General features: G+C 45.3%; 9 protein-coding genes across 11 annotated transcripts; 5 read left to right on the plus strand and 4 right to left on the minus strand.

Annotated features, from left to right (window-relative positions):
* Positions 1-25: 25 nt before the first annotated feature.
* BDCG_06466 (uncharacterized protein) lies at positions 26-3,214 on the minus strand. Its single transcript, XM_045422202.1, has one exon. It carries the CDS (start codon positions 2,650-2,652, stop codon positions 802-804), a length of 1,851 nt encoding a protein of 616 aa, XP_045277895.1. The 5' UTR covers positions 2,653-3,214; the 3' UTR covers positions 26-801.
* On the plus strand, positions 2,707-4,937 carry BDCG_06467. 2 transcript variants are annotated; one of them, XM_045422204.1, is made up of 3 exons: positions 2,707-3,064; positions 3,152-3,392; positions 3,464-4,937. In XM_045422204.1, the coding sequence occupies exons 1-3, from the start codon at positions 3,019-3,021 to the stop codon at positions 4,314-4,316; spliced, it is 1,140 nt and encodes a 379-aa protein (XP_045277896.1). In that variant the 5' UTR covers positions 2,707-3,018; the 3' UTR covers positions 4,317-4,937. The 2 variants fall into 2 exon arrangements, with proteins under 2 accessions (XP_045277896.1, XP_045281708.1); XM_045422203.1 differs by having other exon boundaries at positions 2,884-3,392; positions 3,464-4,883.
* Positions 3,242-9,129, minus strand: BDCG_06468. Of its 2 annotated transcripts, none has more exons than XM_045422205.1 (4): positions 8,923-9,129; positions 7,531-8,791; positions 6,776-7,473; positions 3,242-6,720 (listed from the first exon to the last, which is right to left on the minus strand). In XM_045422205.1, the coding sequence occupies exons 2-4, from the start codon at positions 8,777-8,779 to the stop codon at positions 5,623-5,625; spliced, it is 3,045 nt and encodes a 1,014-aa protein (XP_045277897.1). In that variant the 5' UTR covers positions 8,780-8,791; positions 8,923-9,129; the 3' UTR covers positions 3,242-5,622. The 2 variants fall into 2 exon arrangements, with proteins under 2 accessions (XP_045277897.1, XP_045281709.1); XM_045422206.1 differs by having other exon boundaries at positions 4,376-6,720; positions 7,531-8,836; positions 8,923-9,128.
* Positions 9,130-10,467: 1,338 nt separating this feature from the next.
* On the plus strand, positions 10,468-11,235 carry BDCG_06469 (oxidoreductase; the record flags this gene model as incomplete). Its single annotated transcript, XM_045422207.1, has 1 exon — positions 10,468-11,235. One exon carries the CDS (start codon positions 10,468-10,470, stop codon positions 11,233-11,235), a length of 768 nt encoding a protein of 255 aa, XP_045277898.1.
* Positions 11,236-12,153: 918 nt separating this feature from the next.
* Positions 12,154-12,580, plus strand: BDCG_17324 (uncharacterized protein; the record flags this gene model as incomplete). The annotated part of the gene is made up of 2 exons (XM_045426466.1): positions 12,154-12,217; positions 12,291-12,580. The coding sequence occupies 2 exons, from the start codon at positions 12,154-12,156 to the stop codon at positions 12,443-12,445; spliced, it is 219 nt and encodes a 72-aa protein (XP_045281710.1). The 3' UTR covers positions 12,446-12,580.
* Positions 12,581-12,993: 413 nt separating this feature from the next.
* Positions 12,994-14,891, plus strand: BDCG_17325 (uncharacterized protein; the record flags this gene model as incomplete). The annotated part of the gene is made up of 5 exons (XM_045426467.1): positions 12,994-13,015; positions 13,364-13,573; positions 13,635-13,660; positions 13,731-14,124; positions 14,179-14,891. The coding sequence occupies 5 exons, from the start codon at positions 12,994-12,996 to the stop codon at positions 14,889-14,891; spliced, it is 1,365 nt and encodes a 454-aa protein (XP_045281711.1).
* BDCG_06471 (uncharacterized protein) lies at positions 13,119-18,720 on the minus strand. The gene is made up of 3 exons (XM_045422208.1): positions 17,933-18,720; positions 17,594-17,768; positions 13,119-17,478 (listed from the first exon to the last, which is right to left on the minus strand). The coding sequence occupies exons 1-3, from the start codon at positions 18,219-18,221 to the stop codon at positions 16,887-16,889; spliced, it is 1,056 nt and encodes a 351-aa protein (XP_045277899.1). The 5' UTR covers positions 18,222-18,720; the 3' UTR covers positions 13,119-16,886.
* Positions 14,901-15,083, plus strand: BDCG_17326 (uncharacterized protein; the record flags this gene model as incomplete). The annotated part of the gene is made up of 1 exon (XM_045426468.1): positions 14,901-15,083. The coding sequence occupies one exon, from the start codon at positions 14,901-14,903 to the stop codon at positions 15,081-15,083; it is 183 nt and encodes a 60-aa protein (XP_045281712.1).
* A 583-nt stretch (positions 18,721-19,303) lies between the features above and the next one.
* On the minus strand, positions 19,304-20,612 carry BDCG_06472 (uncharacterized protein; the record flags this gene model as incomplete). Its single annotated transcript, XM_045422209.1, has 2 exons — positions 19,304-20,428; positions 20,520-20,612. The coding sequence occupies 2 exons, from the start codon at positions 20,610-20,612 to the stop codon at positions 19,304-19,306; spliced, it is 1,218 nt and encodes a 405-aa protein (XP_045277900.1).
* Positions 20,613-24,335: the final 3,723 nt, after the last annotated feature.

The raw sequence follows: 24,335 nt of genomic DNA on the forward strand, positions 1-24,335 counted from the left end.
TGACGAGAAGAGACTAAAGTTATAACTAGCCTTTTTATTTGAGAAATGATTCCCATTTTATTTTATTTTATTTTATTTTATTTTATTGGGAATTAGAAATTACACGGCTGCTGCACGCATTCTACATTTACATGTGCCCAGACCCTAGCCTTGAACACGAGAGGATCCCCATGATGAACATTGAAAGAATCCTAGCTCCCGTAACCATACCCCTACACCCGCATCCTATGTATGAATCATAGCACATCTACAGAAAAATTCAAAAGCAGAATCAACGAAAGAAAAAATGTAGTGGGTGAAACGAAACCGCAATATAGATCCCACTGAGCCCCTTACCCGGCCTACTTTCCATTTATCCTTCACCCCCTCCTCCCCTTGCCGGAAGACATGAAGAGAAAGGGGTAAAGAATGAGTAGAAAGCCTGGCGGACTGCAAAAGGAGGGACGCAGTCAGAGAGCCCACTTTTTCTTGTGTTTCATTTAATCTTGGAACCACAATAGCGTCTTTTATTAGGTCTAACATTGTAGGGTGTTGTATTCTCAAAATGATTGGAATACAGCAAAGTCAGACCAGGTTAGGGAAAAAGAATACTCGTTCGGTTTAGGAACGATTCACTTCCTCCCCATGACGGTTCCGTGTTGACGGGAAATGTCTCGTGTTGTTCATTTTGCAAAGGGCTGATGCGAGAGGAGGGCGAAGGACACAAAACAAATGGAAACTGTACAGTTATACGTATTTATTTATTTCTTCCTTCATTTTCGTCGTCACACGCGCTCATCAGTCGTAAATATACAGAGCTACTTACTTCACCCGTGCCGCCATAAACCGACTAAGCCTTTTGGGCGGCTGGCCGTCCTCATCTAGTGGAATGATTCCATCGTTCTCCTCACCATCGCGCAAGAACCCGCCTTCTTGATGAACCTTGCGGTTCCGAAATTTGTAAAATTCGGTGGCTATTTCTTGCTTATGGAGACTCTCGTCTAATTCATCTGGATCGGGCGGTGTTGCGTTCTCATGGGATACAGTCCGCTCCACTAGCTTATCCGCCAAAGCTTTTGGTGGCTGGTCTGGGTCAACGATCGGCTGAGAAAATGGCTTGGGTTGTGAAGGCTTTGCGGGAAATAGTGGTAGTGGTGGAGCATTGGTAGAGGGAGCTGATGGGCGAGTTGCGGATCCTGGCATGGCGGAAGTAGATGCTATGCTAGTTGGTTCAGAGGCATTTCTTGCACTCCTGAACCGGGACGCTTTCTTCGGCGCCGTAGTCCCCTTCGTGTCATCTACCTTTTCTGCTTGCGCTCGTTCTACAATAGCGTCTTGAACGACTGGAACGGAGGGTGACTCAACACGGTGCTCCTTAATAGGTGCTGGAGGTGTGAGCGCAGCTGGATCCGGTGCAAGGTCTAGCGCATCCGCAAATGCAACTTTCTTCTTTTTCTTTGGGACTTTTCCGCTCCCTGTATTAGGAACAACCTTCGTAGAGGTAGGCGCATCCATCTCTTCTCGGATTTCTGGTGGAAGGGAGCTGGTATCAGGTCCAACATTTTCCAAACTCCGCGCATTCAACTTTTTCTCCAATTCCACCATCTGGCGACGATAGTCATCATCGATCATCCTTCGTGTAGACCGACCATATTCATCTTCTTCCTCGTCATCCTCGTCACTCATCACGTAATATTCATCTTCAATAGAAAATTCACTTCCTGATTCGTCCAACTCCAGTTCTGCAACAACAGCACCAACCTCCTCAAGGCTGTACTGTAACATTTCTCTTCTCAGAGCAGCATCTTCCGGGGGCTCATCTATATCTATATCGGCAGTCGCGTCATTAGTATGGGCAGTTTCGAGGACTAATGAACGGTTGTTGTTCTCGATTCCAAAGGTGTTAGCGGTAGTACCCAAACCAGCAGCAGACTCTGTAGTAGCGTCAAGTGGAGGAGTAGCCTCCGTAGCCGTTGTTGCGGTATCTGATTTTGTGTTTGAAACACCTTTAGTAGAAGGTATCTCTTCAACGCGTAGTGAAAAATCAGGACGCCTAACGGAGTCAGTGTTCTCCAGTGAAGTGTCATTTTTGCCTTCTTCGGCCAGTGATGGTTTATCATCAGTCTTCTCCTTCGAAAGATCCATGCCTGCTTTCTTCAAAGCCTCCAGAATTCCGGGTGCAGCCTGCTCAGGAGTGGTTGTAGAACTCGAAACAACGCGGTCGTCGTCATCAAGCTCCTCAACGATATCTGTAATGGGTAGGCCTTCTTCGTCGACTGCGCCAGGGTGTTGAACCGTGAGGATAGCCTCGAGCTTCCCTTCTGCAGCTGAGACGCGCTTCTCAAGCACTCCGATATTTTGCTGAACATAGTCCATCCGTCTTGATATAGCATCCACCACCTGCTCTTTTGTCCTCGTCACACCATGCTTCACGCCCAGTAGAACCTTGATCTCGTCCTCGTTGACAAGGGATCCGCCAAACTCTCTCCCGATCTTGAGAAAATCTTCATGTTCGCTGTTTTCTTCTAGTTCTGAGATGGTATTCTTCAGCTCATCGTATTCTGCATGCCACATTCGCCAGTTGTAGAGGGATTTCCTAAGCTCCAGGATGCTATCTTCGAGTTGCAGCCGCTGCCGCTCAAGACTTGCAAGGTGATCTGTCGGTTGTGCCATGGTAAAAGGGATTGAAATAACTCCTATACAGACTAAGAAGCATGTATATAGTGAGGCTGAGCTATCTATCCATCAGTGTCGTATGAACGAGATGTGTACTCCGTAGAGTGAGGAAGAATGATACTTTGTGCGCGGGAAGAATTCTCCGTGGCTGCGGCGGAAGAGGCTTCTTCCCATTGGTGGCGCCAGCCAGGACACAGCTCCATCCTGACCTCACCCATCTCAGATTAACCAACCTTCACATATTTAGACACAAACAATAAAAACAACTACAACACCACTTGTCTGGTAGCCGGGATCCTTGCCTACCAATACCAAGCAGACTATTCAGTCTGTCCTCCCTGGATTCCACTATTCGCCTGTAGCATGTCTTTCCAGTCTAACGGCACACGGAACCGCGGCGAAGAAGATGGTGAGCCTCTCCACCAGCACCTGCGCAGCCTCAACCTACGTGTACATCCAACCGGAGCTAACATGCCTGACCATGGGACTGATTCAGAGGTGTGTCCTGTGTGCAAGTCGTCACGGTACCTCAACCCGGATATGCGATTTCTTATTAACCCGGAATGCTACCATAAAATGTGCGAGTCGTGCGTGGATCGCATCTTCTCGTCAGGCCCGGCCCCATGTCCAGTTGCTGGATGCCATAAAACACTCAGGAAGAATAGGTTTCGGAAACAGACGTTTGAGGATATTGGTGTAGAGAGGGAGGTTGATATAAGAAAAAGGGTCATGCAAATGTATGCTAAGGTGGCCTACTCTGGGGATTCCCACGCGTTCTTTTATAGACACTTACGCAATCATTTAACAGATTGAACCGCCGCGAGGATGAATTCGACAGCAAGCTAGCCTACGACAACTTCCTTGAGCAGCGCGAAGACATAATAACCAATTTGGTTTCCGGCATCGATGTGGTCAAAACGGAAGCCCAACTCTCCCAATACGCCGCAGCAAACGCAAAATCCATCCGCCGTAACCAAACCCTCGAATCCCAAGAATCCGCTGCCTTCCTGAAAAACCAGTCCCTCGAACAAGAACAAATACGACTACGCCGTGAAGCAGCCCGGCAAGACTATGATAATGAAAGACGCGCCCTTCTCTCCGGACGAGAAGACATCCTCACCCGTCTCGCAACAGGCAGCGTGGAAGAAGCAGAAGCTATTGCAAAAGACGGCAGACAGAGCATGCTCAAGAAATCCTCCGCACGACGCAGCGAAGAGGACCGCCTGAAGCGCAAACAAGCAGCTCTCCTGGTCGACTCCAAACGCGCTCAGGCTCTAGCCGACGCAGCCGACAAAGGAACCGCGCCGGCCTTCGACTCCGACCTCGTCAAGGGCTTGCGGAGGATCCAGACGCCCGAGCCAGAAAAGCCATACGATCCTTTTGGTGGAATAAGGCTCGATGGCCGTGACTATTACCAGCTACAAGGCCATTACCCCTCTACGTATCTTGATCCCATCAAGGATAATGTCCAGATGCTTGCTGGGGGGTATAATTTGGGAGAGTACTATGCCCGCTCATTGCTGGAGGCATTTGCGGGGCTGGGATGTTTCATCGATGAAGAAATCGCCGCGAGAAATGCTGCGACGAATCCGTCACCGACGGGGCTCGCGGCATCAGCTGCTGCAAGCACGCCCATTCCCGTTGACGAGGAAATGTTATGACCACTACTTTGGTTTTTCTCGGCCACAGTTATTACTTTTCATGGGCATTCTGGGTCATCTTTGTGTGTTTATTCCCCACTGACCTTGTCTCTTTTCTATCTCTCTTCTTTTTTTGTTTAGCCTAGCAACATTATCACGCCATAGCGACGGAGTTCATGGAGTTCATTGGCCTTAATGGAAAAATGGGATTGGATAAACAACAAACTGGGGGGTTTTTCTTCGTTAAATATCCATGCATTAAAACAGTTAGAATTAACAGTTGGGAAGTTTTCCGTCCTTGGACCTATATCGAGTCGACTATATGCGCTGCACAATTGAATAGCACAATAATAATAACCTCTGGTCAAATCCTCAGCTATAAAGTCTCAGCGTTATCCAGAAAGTTTCAATGCAATCATAGAGCAACGGGGAGACGCTGGAAGAAAAATATTACCATTCGAATAAATCTGAAACGAAGCAATGTATAAAGCTCTCAGCCAAAAAATAAAACGTAATAATTAACCCGTAAAACATAGACAATACGCCCCCGGCCCCTTACACGAGTCGAGCCTGCATGCAACCAAAAACCCCATGTGCTAAGTGAGAAATGTACCAAGACAAAAAAGAGGAGAATAACAGAAGGCCTCAAAAAAGCTGGAGAGGAACAGTAACCTCGTTTAACCAAAACAGTAAGGGATTTCTGGCAGGCGAGGAGGTTGAAACCGAAGAGCCTTAACAATTTTCCACCAATTCTAGAAACTCAACACGAACAAATACCAACAATGCCACACGAACCGACACCGTTAGAACGAACATAACCGACCGGCCAAACCAACAGCTCTTCTCAGACACGAGAACTCAAGCGGACATACACTCAACTTGTGTGTTAAAACAAAATCAAGTCAGTCAAACGCGAATTCAATCGCATCATAAAGAGCTGGGTTCGGCCGGTGAATGACATGAAATCCACTAATCCTATACCCGGGCACATTCCCAAGTTGATTGAGTCAAAATCACAAAATTGTGAGACAAAAAGCAACAAGTCAGTCTGAAACCCAAAGCCAGGATAAAAGTGAAAAATGAGACAATTCCGTAGTTGGAGTCAGTCTGTAAGGGGAAGCGAGAGGCATCAGTATTCGTGAAGGCTTGCATCCGGCGGGAAATGATGATCGATACTCCGGATGCCACTTCTCCATCTGATCAGATCTCCCAAGAAGTTGATTCAAAACAACAAACGTATCCCAAATGGTAAGAAGCTCCGAAACCCAACAAATGCATAGAAGACCAGACGGATATATGATCAATAGAGCTCTCTCCGGCGGTCAAGTTAAGAAGAAGCCTTTCCAGCTTTCCTAGAGAAACTCCGACCGGTCACTTCACCAGTGCTCTCAAATCCTTCCCAAGGAGGTTCGTCGTAATCACTACCACTGGCGCTGTCTTGAACCCTCGTGGCTCCGTTCCCCTTGGTATCATCTCGGCGCCGACGGTCCGTATGATCACCAGCATCCTTTCCTGAGACCCGGCCAAGTCCAATGGACTGCAGAGTAACATCCACCTCTTCTTGCGTCATCTCATTGCCATCTTCCTTCTGTCCCTCTAGAACGTCGTACAGAGCATAAATCTGATCAGACTTCGTATCGATCTCCCTGAGCAGGGATTCGATAGTCTGCAGGACGAATTTTCGTTGCTTCTTGCCAATTGACGCATCATGCTTGTTCAATTTTGTCTGTTGAAGAGCAAGTTGCATTTTCAGATGTGCCAGCTCATCTTCTAGCGATTTGAGAACGGTTGCAAGAGCCACGGCAGGTGGCTGTGACGGACGCATGGTGGGTTCTTCATTGTACGGCGACGGCTCTGGCATGCGATCGGAAACAGGGATAGGTTTAGTGACCTTAATGGAGTCCGGTCCTTCTCCATTTCTATGGTCATTGATGGAATTCTTGTTCATAACGCTTTTGCAAACCGCACAGTTTTCGCCGTCATGCTGCGCAACATCATCCAAAACACGCTGGGCAGCTTCGGATAGCTTGAGTGGCTCTCCAGGTTTAGCAGTAACGCCATGCATCGTAATATCAGGTAGAATCAGCGCCGATGTCATTTCCTGGGTTCTCTTTTGTCGGCGTCTGGAGCCAGCTGTGGAGGTGGAATGGTTTGTGATATTACGCTGTGACAAGTCTCGCGTATTGCCAGTTGTTCTTTGTTCCGTGATGTTGAAGTCTGGCATTTCAACCGTCCCAGTGCGCCTGGCTCTGGATGCAGTATTCTTCAGGGATGACTTCAGTGGTGCGCTATGTGCAAAATCCCCAGATGGTCTTAGCCCGAGGTTGCTAATTTTACTTTGCTCAGTGAAGTCTCGGTTGAGGCGGGTTTTGCGGGCAACCCTTTCCTCCTCCAGTGTTTTGCGAAGCTGGGCTATCTCATTGGCCTATTTTGATTCCTGTTAGCGGGATCTCGTTGAGGTTTGACAACGGGGATCTTACGTCAATAAAGCTGAGAAATGTCAAATCATTTGCTGACCCAGGGCGATAGCGAAAACCTCTTGTTTCCGTCCTCATTTCTCCCGCCGAGAGCTCTCCATCATCCAAATGTTCAACAACAGCTTTCTTGGTGCGCTGTTTTCCGGTGTTAGGAAGCTTCCTTTCAGCGGTATTTGCTTGGGTCCTGGTATTCTTAGTGGGTTGTTGAGCAGTAAGATGGGACAAGTCTAGGGAGAATAGCGCGTCATATTCAGCCTGCTTCTGTTGCCTAGCAGCACTATCTTTCGCACTATATGGTTGCGTGCGATCTTGGTTGATTTTATCCGAGCTTTGCCGTTGAGCATCAACGTTGACATCTCGGGCTGGCTTGGTTCGATTGGTCTCTGTTGCTTCAGTTGGGTCCCTAGCGGCGATGTCTCGACGGTTTATCTTGGAATCACGAGTCTGAGTACGTCGCATACCATCTGCCACCTCGGAGTACTCAGTCAGCGATTCAAGTTGAATCCTCAGTTCGTCGTTCTCCTGTGCTAACGCCTCATTTTCCATCTTCAGTTCTTGCAAATTAAGATAAGCCACGCCCAACTGGGTCCGGGCGGAGTCACGTTCATGTGTTAAGTGTTTAAGTGTAGTTTCATGGCTGGAGATTTTGCGGGTAGAGATATCCAACCGATTCTGAAGGGCCGAATTGGCTGCTTCCAACCCTAGATAGACACTGTTAGAAATAAGGTCGGGTTGTGTGCAGATCAATATACACTCACTACTCTTTTGGATAGAAAGTTTGCCGGCTCCTCCATCGTTAACATCCTCATCACCACCATACATACTGAAGCGTCGTTTGTCTTGTTTGAGCCGACGGACATTTTCACTCTTCAAGATCATGTTCTCCTCTTCCAATTCCTCGAGCCTATGTTCCATGTCGGATTTGTTCATCTGCAAGGCTTCAACTTTCTCCTGAAGCAATTTTAACGATATAAAAATAGCCTTTTCGTCATCCGGCACGGGCATAGAGTCAAGAGGGAAATGTTCGATGCGTTGACAATTAGTAGTTGCTACAGCAGGTGGTGAAGTGAAGCGTGTCGTTCGAGATCTTCCCTTTGGAGTGCCATCCTCATAGATCCCAGAAACGAGCTCAGAGAGATTCGGTATATCAGGAAGAGCATATGACTGGTGAGTAAAATTGTCGGTATTACCATTCTTTTCGGGAATTTTCGCTGCTAGCTGCTTTCTAGGGTGTCCATGTTCTGCGTCTCCGCTATGATGCTTGAGATAACTTTTACCAGCCGCTTTGTTGACCGCATCGACGATTCTGGCGCCTTGGGCTTGAGATCGCGTGTTGCCGAAACGAGTATTTCTCGCAGTAGCTGCGACTTTTACCGGCCGTTCATCGCTAATGTATGACCCGTCGTACGTCTCACTGGCTTTAGCGTGCATCTCAGATAGCGTACGGCGCTGGCTTCCGCTTTTATTCTTCACTTCTTGAGGGAGGTTATTCTCTTTCAAGGCGAGGCTGGCGCGTCGTATCTGGGCATCTTTACGAAGGCTATCTCTTCCCGATGAACCTCGACTTGGAATTGGGCGCAGAGCAGCCCTTTGGGAAGAGTTACCGAAACGATCACCCCTAATTGCTGGCGATACAGCATATCGACTCTCGTCCACGCTCATAACCGAATCTCTCGAGTCATCTAACGGTCGGGTGGGTTTCTTTCCTCCCCGTCCAATCTCTATCGACGTGTCATCCTCATCCTCTGAGCTAGATGCGTCGGAGAACTCTGGGAAAGCTCTATGAAGAGCCGATGTGTCGATGGCGAAGTCTGGGTCTGATTCCGGTTCTGCGTGCGCGTCATGTCGTTTTGCACGCTTTGGTAGGGGTTGGCGGTAGTTGTTGTCTAGCTGCCTCATCGACACAAGGGCTTCGTGATCTGGTTCAAAATCGGACGTTGTTTGGTCTCGCGATGCATGGCTGTTCGCCATGACATCGGATGTATTGGTGTGATCAATCGGCGACATTGGGCCGAAATTCTAAATCATACGCGACAAATTCTCGATATTAGCAATTAATAGCAACTGTGCACATAGGAAGACATGAAGGACGAGTGTGAAAACAAATTAGCCGATTATACTGTGAAGATGGGAGGGGTCTGGAGGAGTACCTTTTTGCGTGGAAGGTCGTGTCGCGTCGGTTTTGATTGTTTGTTTAGGCGACAGCAGCAGATTAACTCGAAATGAATACAGACATGAACTGATATAGACAAGTAAAACAATGGATTCCGCTAAAGAGAAAATGCCTGCAATGTTAGTACAGCCCAATGGCCGATGGATAGGTGGTGTGGGAGTGTCGAAGTCTCGCGGTCGTTGACATGTGGATGTTGATTTATTCCGTTTCGGGAGGTTTGTTTACATTGGGAGTGACGGAATACACTAGGCTGGTTCGGGGCTAGCGTTCATATAGACTAAGCCTCAGAACTTCTCGCCGAAGAACTCTATTAGTTACACACAATAACTAACCAAGAGATTGTATGCCTGTCCATCTCTGTCTATGCTATATACATGTACCCATACGGCGGTAGGAGATCCAGGACTCCCTTTAGCCATGTTGATTCTCGCTTGTTATAGCTTCTTAGGACTCCAATAACTACAACCGACAATTGAATCTCAATGCACAACCGAAGGAGCCAAGGCTTACAATAACAGAAACTCCCACGCAAACCGGTTTTATGGGCTCCTCCCGATTTTTTTTTCCCCATGAGCGCTACTCAGTGGCTAAGCGTCCTCTAAGAGGTTGGATATGGGGAATCACGGAAAATTAAGGAGGAGTATAGAGTTTGGATAGAACCCATTGAACAGACATGACCATGTCGAGCCGAGCATGCATATCAATCCGGGTAACAAGCTGGAATTAGATTTTCAACCCAGAGCCTCCAGCGATGTGTATTGGACAACAAATGAATATCTGGGGATACGAGATGGATAGAACAGCCAAATGAGCCTTGCCGCACAGCGGGTGAGAATCACAGGAGAATGATCAACGCAGCGAGATATATTAGTTAACGGAAGAGGGGAGAACAGAGAAAGATAGGCAAGCCGTTTCAAGGACCAACACAGTCAGAACATCGCCCTCGCATTTTTATGTATCAACAGAGCAGATATTGGGCTTCTAAGCTACGCCACGGTGAAAGCAACCGATCGGAAATCAAATGTCCAGGTCTCAAAGAAACGGCTACGATTCTCTCTAAGCCTGTTCCCTCACAGGAGATACAGTATAAACCAGACTGCAATCTGTGAACCCCTTTCAAAACAATCATTAGGGGTAATAATATGGAAAGGCCCTTCGCTTAGTCTCGCTGTTGCTCAAGCAGATCCCCGAGCGATCAAGATTAGAGTTGCCGAAAAGCTTCTAGTCGGCTCCAACGTTTGAACATGCGGATGACGAAATTTTACTTTAAAGCCGACGCCCCGCACTCCGCAATTCGCATCTCATCCTCTTCGTACTTCCACTTTCCCTGTTTGTTCAAAGATTGCGTGTCTTGGACAAACCCTATCTTGTCTATATGAAACTGCTCACTATCTGGTTATGATATCAAGCGATCTATCTACAAAAACGACTCTACATAATAAGATTATAGCATCATCCTCCTGACCTGATATTCGACTCATCTCTAGAGACCGAGAATAATACGCACAAAGCTCCCATAACCATGGCCTCGCTATCCTTATCAACCCTCACCACCCTCTGGCCCCAAATAGCCGCATCCTACCCCCCGGGCCTCATCGAAGTCACCGTCACCATCCTCGCCCAAATCCTCGGCTTCTGGCTCCCCTGCACCCTCTACCTCGCTATCGATCTCGCATTCCCGGCCTTCTCCAGCAAACACAAACTCCAATCCTCCCGCCGCCAACCTACCTGGGCTGCCATAACCCACTGCTTTCAGCGCGTCCTGACCGCAAACCTCCTCTCCACCGTCCTGCACGTCGCCTTCGCCTTCGCGACAAACTTCCAACACACCCTCTTCACCATAACGTCCACCTACCCGACCCCGCGCGAACTTATCGCCGACTTCGCCTACGCCCTCCTCCTGCGTGAACTGCTTTTCTACACTGCCCACCGCTCCCTGCACCATCCAAAACTATACACGCGCTTCCACAAACAGCACCACAGCTTCACCGCCCCCATGGCCTTTGCCGCGCAATACGCCCACCCGCTCGAGCACATGCTGGCCAATGTCATGCCCATCGTGCTCCCGCTCGCCCTGCGCCGCGCGCATATCTTGTCATTTGCGTTATTTTTGACCTCAATGCTGATAGAGACTGCAAGCGTGCATAGTGGGTATGACTTTGCTGGGGCGCGCAAGCATGATTTGCACCATGAGAAGTTTCGGGTTAATTATGGGGCGCTGGGGCTGTTGGATTGGGTCTTTGGGACGGATGTGGTGGGGTGGGATCGGAAGGAGAAGAAGGAAAGTTAGGTTAATCTTAAAAATATTAGTTTGAAGTGGTGGGAGCTGATGAATTGGTGCTTGGATATAGGCTCTCCGTGTGCTTGTAAATATGTATATTTTTGGTGTTTTATTGCCATTTCACGCCAGGGTCAATGAGAGTATGAGAAATGTATCGATATATATACTAATACCAGCTCTGATGAGCCGAGCCTATCATTTCGTTCTGTTGCTGAGGGTGAGTCGTCCACAGAACTCTCAAACCAGACAGAGGGTTGACTATGAAATTGGCAAGTCGCCCGTCCCGATATCATTCAGCAAAGGGGGTAATTATTTGTTCCCTGCTGATCTGCCTTTTTTATTTTTTGGTTTCTGACATGGACAAATTCTTCCGAAATCCCATTTAGCAACAATGAATTTGTTAGCACGTCCCCCGGTTGAGACGTCCTATTTCATTAATCCACCTTCTCAAGGCGGAATCCCACAACCGTTAAAATTGGCCGGTTGTCTGAGATGCATCCCTTTCCTTGTCGAAATCCTCGACTTCATCGGATTCTATAGCGCTGCGTTCTACGTCCGCGAAAAGATCACTCTCCCTTAGACGACAGCGGAAGAGTTCCATACTCAACGCGGGAGGTTGGGAGATTCTTCGACGCCACGAAAGGCGCAGGCAGATGTATCCAGCGCCATTTGCGTCTGCAAAAGAGCACCGTGTTCTTCGGACGTTGGGGAAACCCGCAAGTTCACAAGCGAAGAACTCGAAAATCTCAACTCGCTCAAAGAGGAAATGTTTTCTTGTTGAAAGAAAACCGTAATCCAAGCATCTGGATGTTATTCTGGCGCTGAGTGCGACCCGGGTGTCCCATATGTCACGTTTCCATTTTCACATTTATAGCTGCAAGAACCATGAAGGATGCTGCTCAAAGCCATGCTTAGTGATTAACGGGAATGACTTCCATGCCCATTGCACTGCGGAATGCAAGTGTTGCGAGCGTCAGCACGATAGTATCTAGTAAGTAGTTACTGTCCAAGAAACGATCAAATACAGAGCGAGGTACTGCCATCTACTGGGAATTGGTACCTAGTGAATTACCTCCAGCTTCTCATCTCCGTGTATCGTATCAGCTTAACAGCCACCATTGAATCCTCCATCGAATCCGCCGTTGAATCTTCCATCGAATCCACCGTTGAATCCTCCATCAAATCCGCTGTTGAAATCTTCCATCGAATCCGCTGTTGAATCCTTCATCAATTCCACTGTTGACTCCATTGAATCCATCTCCAATTCAAAGCAGTCCAATACCTCAATTTGATGAATACTTCAATTGATTGACAAGAGAACAGTTGCTTGATATGAATATTGACAAGAGTATATTTCAAATTATAAGAGATGGGTTAAAAAGTCCATTATGATAGACAAGATTGCAGGAATTCAAATCATCTTTATTCACTGTTTATAGTGATGAGAACAGATCTTATACTGTTTCACTTCTAAATCTGTATTAAAATGAATTTCAATCTGAATCTTTCTAGTTATTACAATACTATTCTATATAAGTAGATCTGAAATATTCTTTTGTATCTTTTTCTCTCATGAAGTTCTCAACTGTATGATACAAAAAAGTTTCAAAATCTTCATTAAACTGAGTATCTAACTAACTCTTCAATTCTGATAAGATATCTGATGTGATCTTTGACTTTACATCACATGTTGAATGAGGTTCTCTAGCAGTTGCAAAACAGCAAAGATTTCACTGAATTCAATATACAGTGATCAGATGACAATCAATGCTCTGCATGATCTCAGCAGGTATATAATCATTCTTAAGAAAGTGTACAGTCCCATTGATGATGAAATCGCTGAGTTGAGATGACATATTGATGATAAAGGTAAGAAAGACATGTATTTGGATGATAATTGAATGATTCTAGAGAAACATGGATATTTTGATTTTTTTGTGGTGTTTTGCTACTAATTTTCAGGGGGTGCTGGGAAAATTCTGTTTTTGCAAGCAATACGTCCGCCACAATATCCTCTCTCATGTACGCCAGATTTTTCTCAAACCAGAAGAGTGCAGGGGTGAAAGACAAGCAAGTCTTCTGGCACATACAGGGAAACTATTTACATCGTGACCCCCGCTAAGTTCAAGTTTGACAGACTGGAATGCAGAAAAGGATTTATTCCAGTTCACCCGAGGTCGCTTTGTATACGAGGAAACCGATCAATTAAAACAGCGGTACATTCAGTTCGATCTCAAGCAGCTTGGTGAGATTGCTGCACAGGCAGTCGGTGCTGCACGATGCGTCAAAATTGAGAAATGTCCCGATGGCCTATACAACAAGGCCTACATCCTAACTATGGATACGGGTAAAGAAAGTCATTGGGAAGGTCCCGAACCCGAACGCTGGCATCGAGCACTACACCAAAGCCAGCGAGGTTGCCACCATGGATTTTGTAAGTTAGGCCGTCAAAAAATTCCAGGCATTATTATATTGGTCAGTGTTCTGATGTGATATTTTTATAGATGCGAAATGTTTTACAGACTCCGGCACCGCAGGTGTATGCCTGGAATTTCCGGGTTGATAGAAGCAATCCGGTCGGTGCGGAGTATATTGTAATGGAAAGAGTGCAGGGTATTCGTCTCGCCCGAGTCTGGGACTCGCTTCAGCTGCAAGATTGGATCAAAATATGTCTGCAAATTTTCAAATACCGAAAAAAAAAGTGGACCGCGGCCAAATTTTCACAGTTCGGAAGCCTCTACTACTGCCAGGACATCGAGTCAGCAGCACCAGGGACCCAACTGTACGTTGATGAAGCAGGGTACTCTGTTGATAGTTCCCAATTCACTGTAGGCCCTGCTGTTGGCCGAGAATGGGTTGATGATGGCAGATGGAATCTGCGGGGTGATCGTGGCCCATGTAAGTCACGACTTCCTATCTCCATTGTTCAGCATCTACTCACCATCTTATAAGGGCGGTCCATTCTTGACCTTCGCTCAGCGATTGGGTTTCGAGAAGCTACTGCTGTCAGAACATCCCAGCAGACACCTAAACAACTTGTGATGTTTTATGGACCCGGAGTTCATCAGCCGTCTGCCGCGAAGAAACTTGCAGCAATCGAGTCATACTCCCAAATTGTGCGCGTCCTGCTACCCAAGGAACCGGCCTTTACCACAGGCCACCTCTGGCATAATGATCCCCATTTGGAAAACATATATGTCAACCCTTCCAACCCCAGAGAAATTCTCGGCATTATTGATTGGCAGTCTGTTCAGATAATGCCTCTATTTGACCATTGCCTGGACCCAGATTTCATAGGCTATAAGGGACCAGACGTAGGAGATGATCTCGAACCTCCTATAATACCTAAATATGTCGACGACCTCGATCCGCCTGACCGCGCCATTGCTATAAAACAATTCTACACCAAGTGCCTCATGATTGCATGGCGGACGGTGGTGAAAGCCAAGAACCCTGCCCAATATAGCGCCATTCAATTCAGGGGATCTAAAGCCGGCCATCTTGGACATCTTATCCAAAATATTGCTGTGCTTGGTGAAGCGCATGCTCGAGCGTTATTGCTCGATGTAAGGGATGAGTGGTGGCAAATGTCTTCGTATTCGGATCCAAAATTCCCGATTGAGTTCTTAGAAGACGAAGTCACCGAAATTGAAAATGATGTGTAGGCTGCTGATATGGGTATTAAAGTTATGGTTACAATCAAGGAGCGGTTAGGGGACTTGTGGCCTGAACAGGGCCTCAATTACGAAGTCGTGATGATTAAATTGATGGAGATCAAATCCGAGCTCATGGATGCGCTTGTGAAAAATGAGGAAGATAGGGAGGTATTCTTGAAATATTGGCCGTTTGATTGCTGAGAGTGACAAGGACGTAAGTTGGCGGGACTCACTGGTTACACAAAGCAGGGCTTAAGGCGTAAGCGGCCAGATCGGGTTTATTGTACTGTACTTTCGTGTCCCCTACTTGGTCCCGCTTGTCCGTATGCCAAAGCTGTCTTCCCAACACTCAACGAGGAACTGGAGACACGGAGGTTCGGCTGATTACCATTATTGGTGGTTGAAGTATGCTGCCCTTGGCGGTCTTCCAAGGTTGATACTTAAGGCCACATGTATAAGATAGAGCCCACCAGAACAGCCTTGGAAGCCATTCCTTCCTCAGCCTCACCTATTTCTTCTGTTTCCCTTTTTTGTGGTACTCCATAAGCATTCTATTAGCATCCGTTATTGTTGTTGATTGTCTTCATTTTCTTGCTCTTGTTGTTTTCATCTTCCTATTATACCCTTCTGCTGCATTTTATTCTCTGCACTGATTCTGCTGCAACCCCTTGTCATCAGGTCTTTGTCATGACTCATCAGAAGATAGGGTTCAATTTCCAAATCCATCAATCTCTTTACCCCTCTCTATTATGGCCGTTGTGGAGGTTAGAGAATTCGCACTGGTGAGAGAACCTGGTCCAGAGCAAGACCAAGAGATCAGGGGGCTGAAACCCAAGAGCTCTGAATTCTGGACTGGAGGATGAAGAAGAGGAGCGAAGGCCAAGCTCTAAACATCATCAATTCTCAACATTCCAAGAGCAAACCTCTGATAGAGGACTAATGAAGAAGGTCCAAGATTTCCTGAATACCCTCGAAAGGAGACGAGAGGAAGCATCAGAACAAGAAAACTCCTGAAACTTTCATCAACTAAACCTCCTGATCAGTTTTACAACTCTTTGAATGGACCCTTACCTGGCAAGGCTGAGACTCAAATTGAACAGGCTTTGCAACAGTTCAAGCTCCTCATCTGCCGCCTCAATCTTTGGGTCCTTCCTAAATATGGAAGACTCTACCTGAAAAGCTGAAATGAGAGGAATTATTCTGTAATGTTTCTTTTTTGACCCCTGGGAGATCTGACGTTATAATCCCAGATCTTGTTCAACTTCTCACTCTTTTTTTCTTGCTTCTTTATTCTCAGATCGGAGTGTTCTTTGACAACACTGATAATTTTTCTATCTTCATATTCTCAATCTTTCAATGAGAATCCTTACACCACACTCTGGTCCTTCCCCGCTCAATCTGTCATGGAGTCTCTGTCTACCCTCCTCTTTTATGTCCGGCACAACACCCACATAGAAGCTAACAAACCTCTTGTTTCCGCATGAAGATTCCATTCCACATGTTTCTGCCCACGTTGGGGCTGCTGCATCAGGAACTGGAAATGGTTTGCTGGGCCCAAGAACTCCATTTCAACAAATGCAACACACTGTTTGGACGGGGTCTATCTGGGGAATTTCAATGTTCAAACAACGTTGTGCTGATCAGCATAGCGCCGACAACTCCCGCGTTGGCAATAAACCTCTGACCTCTTTCTGGCCCGGGGGAGGGGGAGGCGTTTTCAAAAGGCGACGACCCATAAGGTAATAGAATTTACCGAATTGGGAAGTCAGAGTCAGTTTTGACATGATGGTCGTGTTTCAGAGCCTCCTCTCAATACCTACAGGGCACCAACCCTGGAATTTCAATTTAGCGTAACGGCACACTTTACAAGGTGCAAAAAATACTAGTATATACATATATATCTGTACGCAAGCCAAAACGTACAGAGTTGCTCGGCCCCTACGACACCAGCCTCTCATCCAAGTAGTAAAGAGACGGTACAACCCCCCGATTGCATTCACATCATCAAGCATCCGGGCTCGGGTCCCGGGCAGGGCACGAGATCCAATACTGCACCCCAGGGCTCACCCCCTCAAGCCATCTTCGACAGCGTTTCCCACCTCGCAGCTCATTGCAAAAGACTGTCTCCTCAACCCCACCAGCACCGCCAATAGCACCCGCCTTATCACCACGACAAAGCAAGTCAAAGCAATGCGCCGGCATCACAAACTCCAACTCCTCCAACGTGGATGCCAGGTGCCGGACCAGCTTGTCCACGGGCCCTAGCCACAACTCCTCCCAGCTTAAATTGATCGCGTCTTCCACGTCACCGGGATCATGCTCACCGGCTCTATCTGGGAGGTTTGTTACGTGCAGCCGGACTATTTTCACGGGGGCCATGTAGGAGAGCGAGGTTAGGAGTTTCTGGTACGTCGCTGATCTCGTGACGGGCAAGCGATATGCATTGCGGTGTGGTGTGTTCGATAAGTTAAACTCTATGGATGAGACGGATTGGAAGCGCTTTTGCAAAGGTCGAGATGTAAAGATGGAGGTGTCTGCATCTCTATTGAAATTGAAGATATTTCTAGTGTAGAGGAGAGGGATGCATTCGGAGTATCTTTGGTGGAGGGGGCAGGTGAGTTCAAGCAGTGCACCGGTCAGCATTCGTACGCCTTTCTATTTCGTGTAAAGTGGGTAAGGGAGAGGGGAGGGGAGGGGAGGGAATGACTCACATCCTCCTACAAGTTCTTAAAATCTCTAAATACAGGCTATCCTCTGATCCATTGCCACACTGACAGGTCACTTTCCTGTTCTCGTTGTAGCCGCTGATAACTGTGTCCCAAAATTTCCGATCCCACCTCGCACCAGTGTGCCGGCAGGCTTTGAGCACTCTGTATCCCCGGTAGTCTAACAAAATGATTATTATCCATACTTTTAGCAGTGAGTTGAAAAAGCTTTGCGATTATCCACAACGAGGCGGTAGAGAAAGAAGGAAAATAAAACAATCCGCGATTTGGGGAAACCTAGCATCCCGGCTGAGCAAGAATCGAGACCATAGAAAAATAACGTACAACTGGTATCCACATGCAACACTCGATTGCCCAACAAAACTTCGAATATCAAAAACCGAATTTCAGGCGGGAGGGCCGTATATAGTGTACAATGAGCCTGCGGGGATGTGTATGCCCAAGGATCGGAGAAGGGCGAGTCGACCCAGTCTGGAAGCGGATGAGTGATACCGCGACGTCGACATTGCGGCAGACGGGGCCGTAGGGGTGGCGACTTGTCGGACCGATTGTGGCAGTAGAGAGAGAAGTTTAGGGGAGCATCAGGCGGGAATGTGTAGTATGGGTTCGGCATTGTGGTTGTAAGGTTTTTGTTGCCCGGTCTTTTGTGCAGTACTAGTAACTAATAAGGGGGTCAAGGATGGCGGAGGCTGGCCGCTGGAGCTTGTTCAGGCGAGAGTTTTGGGAAGACTGTCAAAGAGCTGTCTCGCTCTCTCTCTCTACGTTGTAAGAAGAAATATTGATGCAATTGGAAATACTGGGGTGGTATCAGCTGAATGCTGATATGAAGCGCTGATGGACAGCCCAGCGTAACAGGCATTTGCCGACAGGTCAAGCGGTGTGGAGAGAGCTCTCCGATGTTCGGCTTACAGCGTACGTAGTAAGTACTGTAGGCTACTGGGGCAAAGAGCTCAGTCACCACCAGCGCACTGCTGGTAGAAGGGCCGATCAACCCGGGACCCCCAACAAGTACAGCTTAAGTCCCGTGTGTCCCCGTGGTGTCACTGTGTGGGGATGCGGCGATATAAATAGCGACGAGAAAGGGACTACAAGGGGAGCTAACAAGGATGATTTGTTACATAATCTGTAAGGGGCCGGGAGTAAATCCTCAAGATTCGGAAGCTAGATAATCCATGAAATAGAATGGGACTCAATGTAGATAGGTAGTAAATAGTAACGTGGGAGTGTGAAACACTACCAGAAAGCAAAATATAATAAACCAAACAAAGTTGCCAATATGTACCAAGATCTATCTCAGGTTGTATATATATAGTTATGTAATGCACCAAATCCCCAAATACCCTAACTCGGAACTCCTTGCTTTAAGGAAATGTGTAGGGAGAAAATGCGTGCGACTGGTAGGTTGACGGAAAGTGGAACACCAGCACATTGAGCTACAGGGAATGATAACAGATGGAAACAGAAAGGGGGGAAAAAAGGTAGGTAATCAAACAATAGCCGGAGGCATATTTAATACAGGGTTTGGGTGGGGAAGGAAGGGGCCAGAGTAATGGTTATAAGTCCTTTAATCATGCAATACAAGTGAATATATGATAGCTGCCGTTAGAATTAAGAACCATAGAGAAGCAAGAAAGCAAGGAACGAGGAATTCAATGGAAGGAGGATTACTGCTAGTGGGACCGGGAGGTAGACAAATCATGGTCCCGTTTGGCTGGCCATGTTTCGCTCAGGAGGGGGTGGCAGCGGGGACACTGGGGTGACGGGGGTACTGGTTCCTGGAGTTGGCAATTCTATTTCGATGCTAGGAACTCCTAGCGCGGGAGGAAGTTGGGGTCCCTGCCCTCTTTCAAGAGTTGGGCTCGGATAAGCTGGCGCTTCACCCCAGTCTAACTGATCGTATTGTGGCGGCTGGGGGATATTCGAGTCCCCAATATCTGCCTCAGCAGGAGTGGTGGAACCCCTTGGGGTATCGTGGTCCGATTGGTTTGTTGCGTTTGAAAAGAGAGAGGAGCCCGATGTAGCGCGCTGACGTGCTCTAGATAAGCTGGTTAACGAGGAATTGCCGCTCGTTCCCATACTTGAAGCGCCATCAAGGAGTGGCCGAGAATCCGATTCTTGGGAACTTGCACGTAGTCGGGTACCATCGTGTCGAACATGGCCCACTTCCGCATATGTAACACTTGCTACTCGCTTATCCCTTCCACGAGACTGGTGTTCAGCAATTAGCGTCGCTGCGCTTGGACTGGTACTACCGTCACTCCGATTTCGGTTCCGCGCTCGACTTTCACGCCGCAGCTCTTCTAATCGGCCCCAGTCGCCGCGTTCTCGGGCTTCTCTCCGTTCCTGCCTTCGTCGCTCCCGGTCTGCGATTTCCTGTCTTCTCGCCAGCCGGATTTGATACAATGATTCCATCTGCTCTTCCCTCCGGGCCTCCTCCTCATCGACTGATTCAGGAAACTCGACTACAACATCCATGCCAGCCCGCTCGCCTTCCCTCCCGATGATTTGCTCGGTTTCTTTCGGGACCGGGGAGTACATGGGTAACGTCATCACTGATCGGATAGAGGTGTTACGATCCACACCACCGTCGCCGGCTCCCCGATAAGACGTATTCTGTGATCGGTTCGAACAAGCCTGTCGCGTTGCTGGGATGACGTCCGGGACCTGGCCATATGCTGTCTTTGGCAGCCAATTCCGCCATTTGTTCTTTAGATATTGTGTAGGGATAAACCTGGGCTCTACATTTCGATAGCGGAGAGATCGGAGGAAGTAGTAGATAAAGAGGGCGACGATTATAGCAGCGAGGAGGGAGATGGCTACCTGAAGAGGGAGAAAAGGGAACACTTGTCAGCTGAACAGGAAACAATGTCCACAAACCTTCTTGATCAAGGAGGCCAGAATCAAGTCTTACAATAATGGGGATCTTTGTCGAGGGGTTATCCTTTGAGATATTGCCCGTCGCCCGCCTTTCGAGATCGTAGCTAGAGGGCTGAGGAAGAAACATTGTACCTAAAATATCTGACAGGCTCATTCAAAGGGAAGCTATATATATCTTTCTCTTCACAGCCAGAACATGGCACCAATAGAACGAGAGAAAAAGCAGCAGAAACGAACGGAAAAGAGCAAAAGAATGAAAGGAAAAGAGCGACGCCGTTCTCGGGAAGATGGAAAGCTGTATGTAAGCTGTCAATGAAGACTTCTTCTTGGGAGGGGGGGACTGGCTCTGGATCAGCGGCGACGTTCCCTAGCGGCTGGTGGCTGAGGCTGACTGAAGTTGGCTGGACCAGAACAGAATTGAGCCACGCAACAGGGCGGCGAAGGATCCCTCCAGTATAAGCAGTACGGAGTATAAGTGAGAGGAGTGGACGATGGATAGGTTTAAAAAAAAAACATAAAACTATAAGAACGAAAGACGATAGAGACGAGCGCACGATGGAAGCGAGAAAGATGGCGGGAGGAGAGGGTGAAACAGAGAAGAGTTATGCGGCGGGATGTTTGGCGGTGCAGGCGAATAAGGTTTGGTGGCAGAGGAGGAGGGAGGAGAGGAGGGCTAGGGCTCTGAATAGCGCCAGCAGCCAAAGAAGGGCAGATCGGGCAGATCGGGCAGATCCATAGTAATAATATAAATATGTTGGCCCTTACGGCCGTTGCGGTTAGCGATCCCACTAGATCACGTGACCCACCACTATATTATGTTCCTGTAGATAGATCTATCAATACAACCTTCAACTATTCTACAGATTATAGCCTGGATGGCATGTTTTTCTTTTTAGAATGTTGAATCAACATTTTTAACACAGATAGTTCATCTTTTTTGAAAAGACTCTTACTCTTTATTAGAGATATTTCATTTTCTCTGAATCTATCAGTCAGTGAATTCATATACTTTATTTTTTTTAAGAAAGTATGTTCTTCATTGTGAAGAATATCACTTTTTATCTTTTTTTTACACATCTAGAAGAAGCAGAGTTATCTTGATATAAGTGATACATCTGTTACTTCAGAGTTTAGCTCAAGATTCAGAATCACACACTTCACTAGATAACTCATTAATAGAATGATTACTTATTATAAGAAAGCTTCTAACTTGTAAGATAAGACTGAGATCAGTTTTTACTAGAGTATGAAATTTGATAATGAGACAATAGAGAAACTTCAGAATAAAGAAAAGTAGAGTTAATCTTAATATTTATCTATAGAATCTGTTTATTTTAACTCATTGAATTCTTCACTATTCTTCATTCTCAGAATACTGACTTTTAATAATGATCTGAATCAATCTATCTATTACACTGTAGATAATCTTATAAATCTTATATAGATAATACTACAGAATTAAATGACTACAGCTGAAATCACTCAATATCTCACTACATCTGTATAAAGAGACACTATGAGAAATGAGTTGTAGAAATATCAGAAGAAAGTCAAATATACACTAGATATTAAATCAGTGATTATATTTGATGACTTTAATTATAAAGTCTGATGTGTTAATATATTAACTGATACAGAAGTTATTGATAAAACTGACATTCTATTAAAAACTTAATGAAAATCTTCTTTTACATATTATATTAACTCTGAGAAGTGAAGAATCTGTTTCAAGTCTCTATATAGATGTATGCTATTAAGTCTTATTAAGAATATTTAAATTACTATTAAAACCTTGAAAGCTAACAATGCTGCAGCTCTGTAAGACAAGATTAATGTGAAATATATAATATCACTGATAGAAGAATGAGTTAATATCTTTAAGAAATTGATAAAATTATAAGTCAAGAAGAATGATTATCTTACTTTTCAGAGATATTTTCACTATCTTATTATCTATCACAAAGAGCTCTGTCAGAGTACTAAGAATATATATTATAATCTTTTTCTCAACAATCTGCAGAATTATCAAAGACTATTTATCAAGATATATTTAAATGAGTTTTTCTTCACTGATCAGAGACTCATTGTCAATATTAATATTGATGATTTGATGAAGTAACTGATTAATCATACATTTAAGAAGATTATCACTGAGTGAAAAAAGCAGTCTCAGGCTGATTCTGTGACTGTGAAAAAGAACAAAGATAAGAACAAAGATAAGAACAAAGATAAGAATAAAAGCACATCTGTATGAAAGTGTACTCACTGCAGAAGATATGATCATACTGTTGACAGATGTTTCATCTTATACTCTGATAAAAAGAAGAAGAAGAATGATAAGAAGAATGACAAGAAGAAAGAGAAGAAGAATGACTTGATAAGTTCTCAATCAGCAGTAAATACAGTAATTATAAAGATTGAGTTCTATTTCTCTTTCACAGTCACTGAAAAATCATTCTTCAGATCTTGATATTTGAACACATGTGTAAGCCTGAATATAATAAGTGAGCTTCATTCTTTTTTAAATATTAAATCTTTTAATAGTAATATCTCTGTTGATTCTGTGACTGAGAGAACTGAGTTTGTTAAGAAGATTGAAACTATCACCTTGAAGATTAAGAATGATGATATTAACTTACAGAATGTTCACTATATTTCTAATATTACAGTTAATCTGCTCTCATTTATGAAGCTTGAAGATCAGAGATTCTGATTTATATTGTCTTTCACTATTCTCTCATTTTTCATTTGCAGAGTCTTAAATGATGTTATTTTTCATACAGTTCAGACTGCTCAGAACAATATATATAAGATTGATAAATGAGAGTTCAATGAGAATCTCAATCATCTGAACAAGGCAGTCAAGTATATTGTAATGTCACATGAGTATGATTTTGATTGAAAAGTTGATCTTTCTGTGACTGCTGTTACTACTGTTAATAACATTGATTCTACAGTTCTGAATACAGATCTCAAGAATACAAGAATATCAAAGACTCTTTTGAACTGACACTGTGATCTCAGTCACATTCACACTGATGCTATAATTGCTATGATCAAGAATTCTCATACTGAAGTCATAATTAAGAGTTCTAAGACTAAGTTCTTTTATAAGAAATGTGTCAAGACAGATATAATGTAAGATTATTTAAAAACACTGATGTCTAGATCTATTCAACTCATTGAGAAGGTTTATATTAATCTTGTAGATGACAGATATACATTGAAAGACCTCTCTGATCATCTCTTAGAGTCTCATCAGAGAATGAAATACTGAATGCTTATTATCTGTAATGCAATCTGCTACTGTTGAGTGTATTTTTTAAAGTTCAAGAATGAGACTGTTCAATACTTTGAGTTATGACTCAGATTCATGAGTAATCTTGAGTATACAGCTTCTGCTTTTCTACAGACTGATATTGATGATGTTTTTCAATTCACATGTATGCACACAGTTATGAATTCATATAGTATCAAATGAGAATTAACAGTATCACATTCATCACATCAGAATGATGTTTCTGAATGTGAGATCTGTACTATTATGAGATGAGTTAGAGCTGCTCTTTTAAAAGATAATCTCTCTAAGAAGTTCTGAGCAGATGTTCTAGAGACAGTGATTGTAATAATTAATAATACTCTCACATCTACAGTTCTTTATAACTTGAAATTTTGACCCTCTACTGCAGAGATTTCTGTGATTTCAAGTTTATATAAGATTTCTTGATGTGTACTTACAAATACCCTGCTGAATGTAAGATATTTTTACTGATTAAGTGTAGAGATTTTTATTCACTTACATGAATCTCAGCAGCCTGTGAATAAGCTTTCTTCATATGCTGATTCTATT

The sequence above is a fragment of the Blastomyces dermatitidis genome (assembly GCF_000003525.1).
Source record: "Blastomyces dermatitidis ER-3 genomic scaffold supercont1.6, whole genome shotgun sequence".
Taxonomy (NCBI): domain Eukaryota; kingdom Fungi; phylum Ascomycota; class Eurotiomycetes; order Onygenales; family Ajellomycetaceae; genus Blastomyces; species Blastomyces dermatitidis.

Excerpts from the sequence above, each read along its gene's own strand:
- BDCG_06471 (XM_045422208.1), bottom strand. The coding sequence starts at position 18,221 with ATGCCGAACCCATACTACACATTCCCGCCTGATGCTCCCCTAAACTTC. Across the intron at positions 17,769-17,932 it reads GTTGCATGTGGATACCAGTT|ACTACCGGGGATACAGAGTG; the intron begins GTACGTTATTTT and ends TCATTTTGTTAG. Across the intron at positions 17,479-17,593 it reads TTAAGAACTTGTAGGAGGAT|ATACTCCGAATGCATCCCTC; the intron begins GTGAGTCATTCC and ends CCTCCACCAAAG.
- BDCG_06468 (XM_045422205.1), bottom strand. The coding sequence starts at position 8,779 with ATGTCGCCGATTGATCACACCAATACATCCGATGTCATGGCGAACAGC. Across the intron at positions 7,474-7,530 it reads ACTTTCTATCCAAAAGAGTA|GGTTGGAAGCAGCCAATTCG; the intron begins GTGAGTGTATAT and ends GTGTCTATCTAG. Across the intron at positions 6,721-6,775 it reads CATTTCTCAGCTTTATTGAC|GCCAATGAGATAGCCCAGCT; the intron begins GTAAGATCCCCG and ends GAATCAAAATAG.
- BDCG_06466 (XM_045422202.1), bottom strand. The coding sequence starts at position 2,652 with ATGGCACAACCGACAGATCACCTTGCAAGTCTTGAGCGGCAGCGGCTG.
- BDCG_06467 (XM_045422203.1), top strand. The coding sequence starts at position 3,019 with ATGTCTTTCCAGTCTAACGGCACACGGAACCGCGGCGAAGAAGATGGT. Across the intron at positions 3,393-3,463 it reads AGAAAAAGGGTCATGCAAAT|ATTGAACCGCCGCGAGGATG; the intron begins GTATGCTAAGGT and ends ATCATTTAACAG.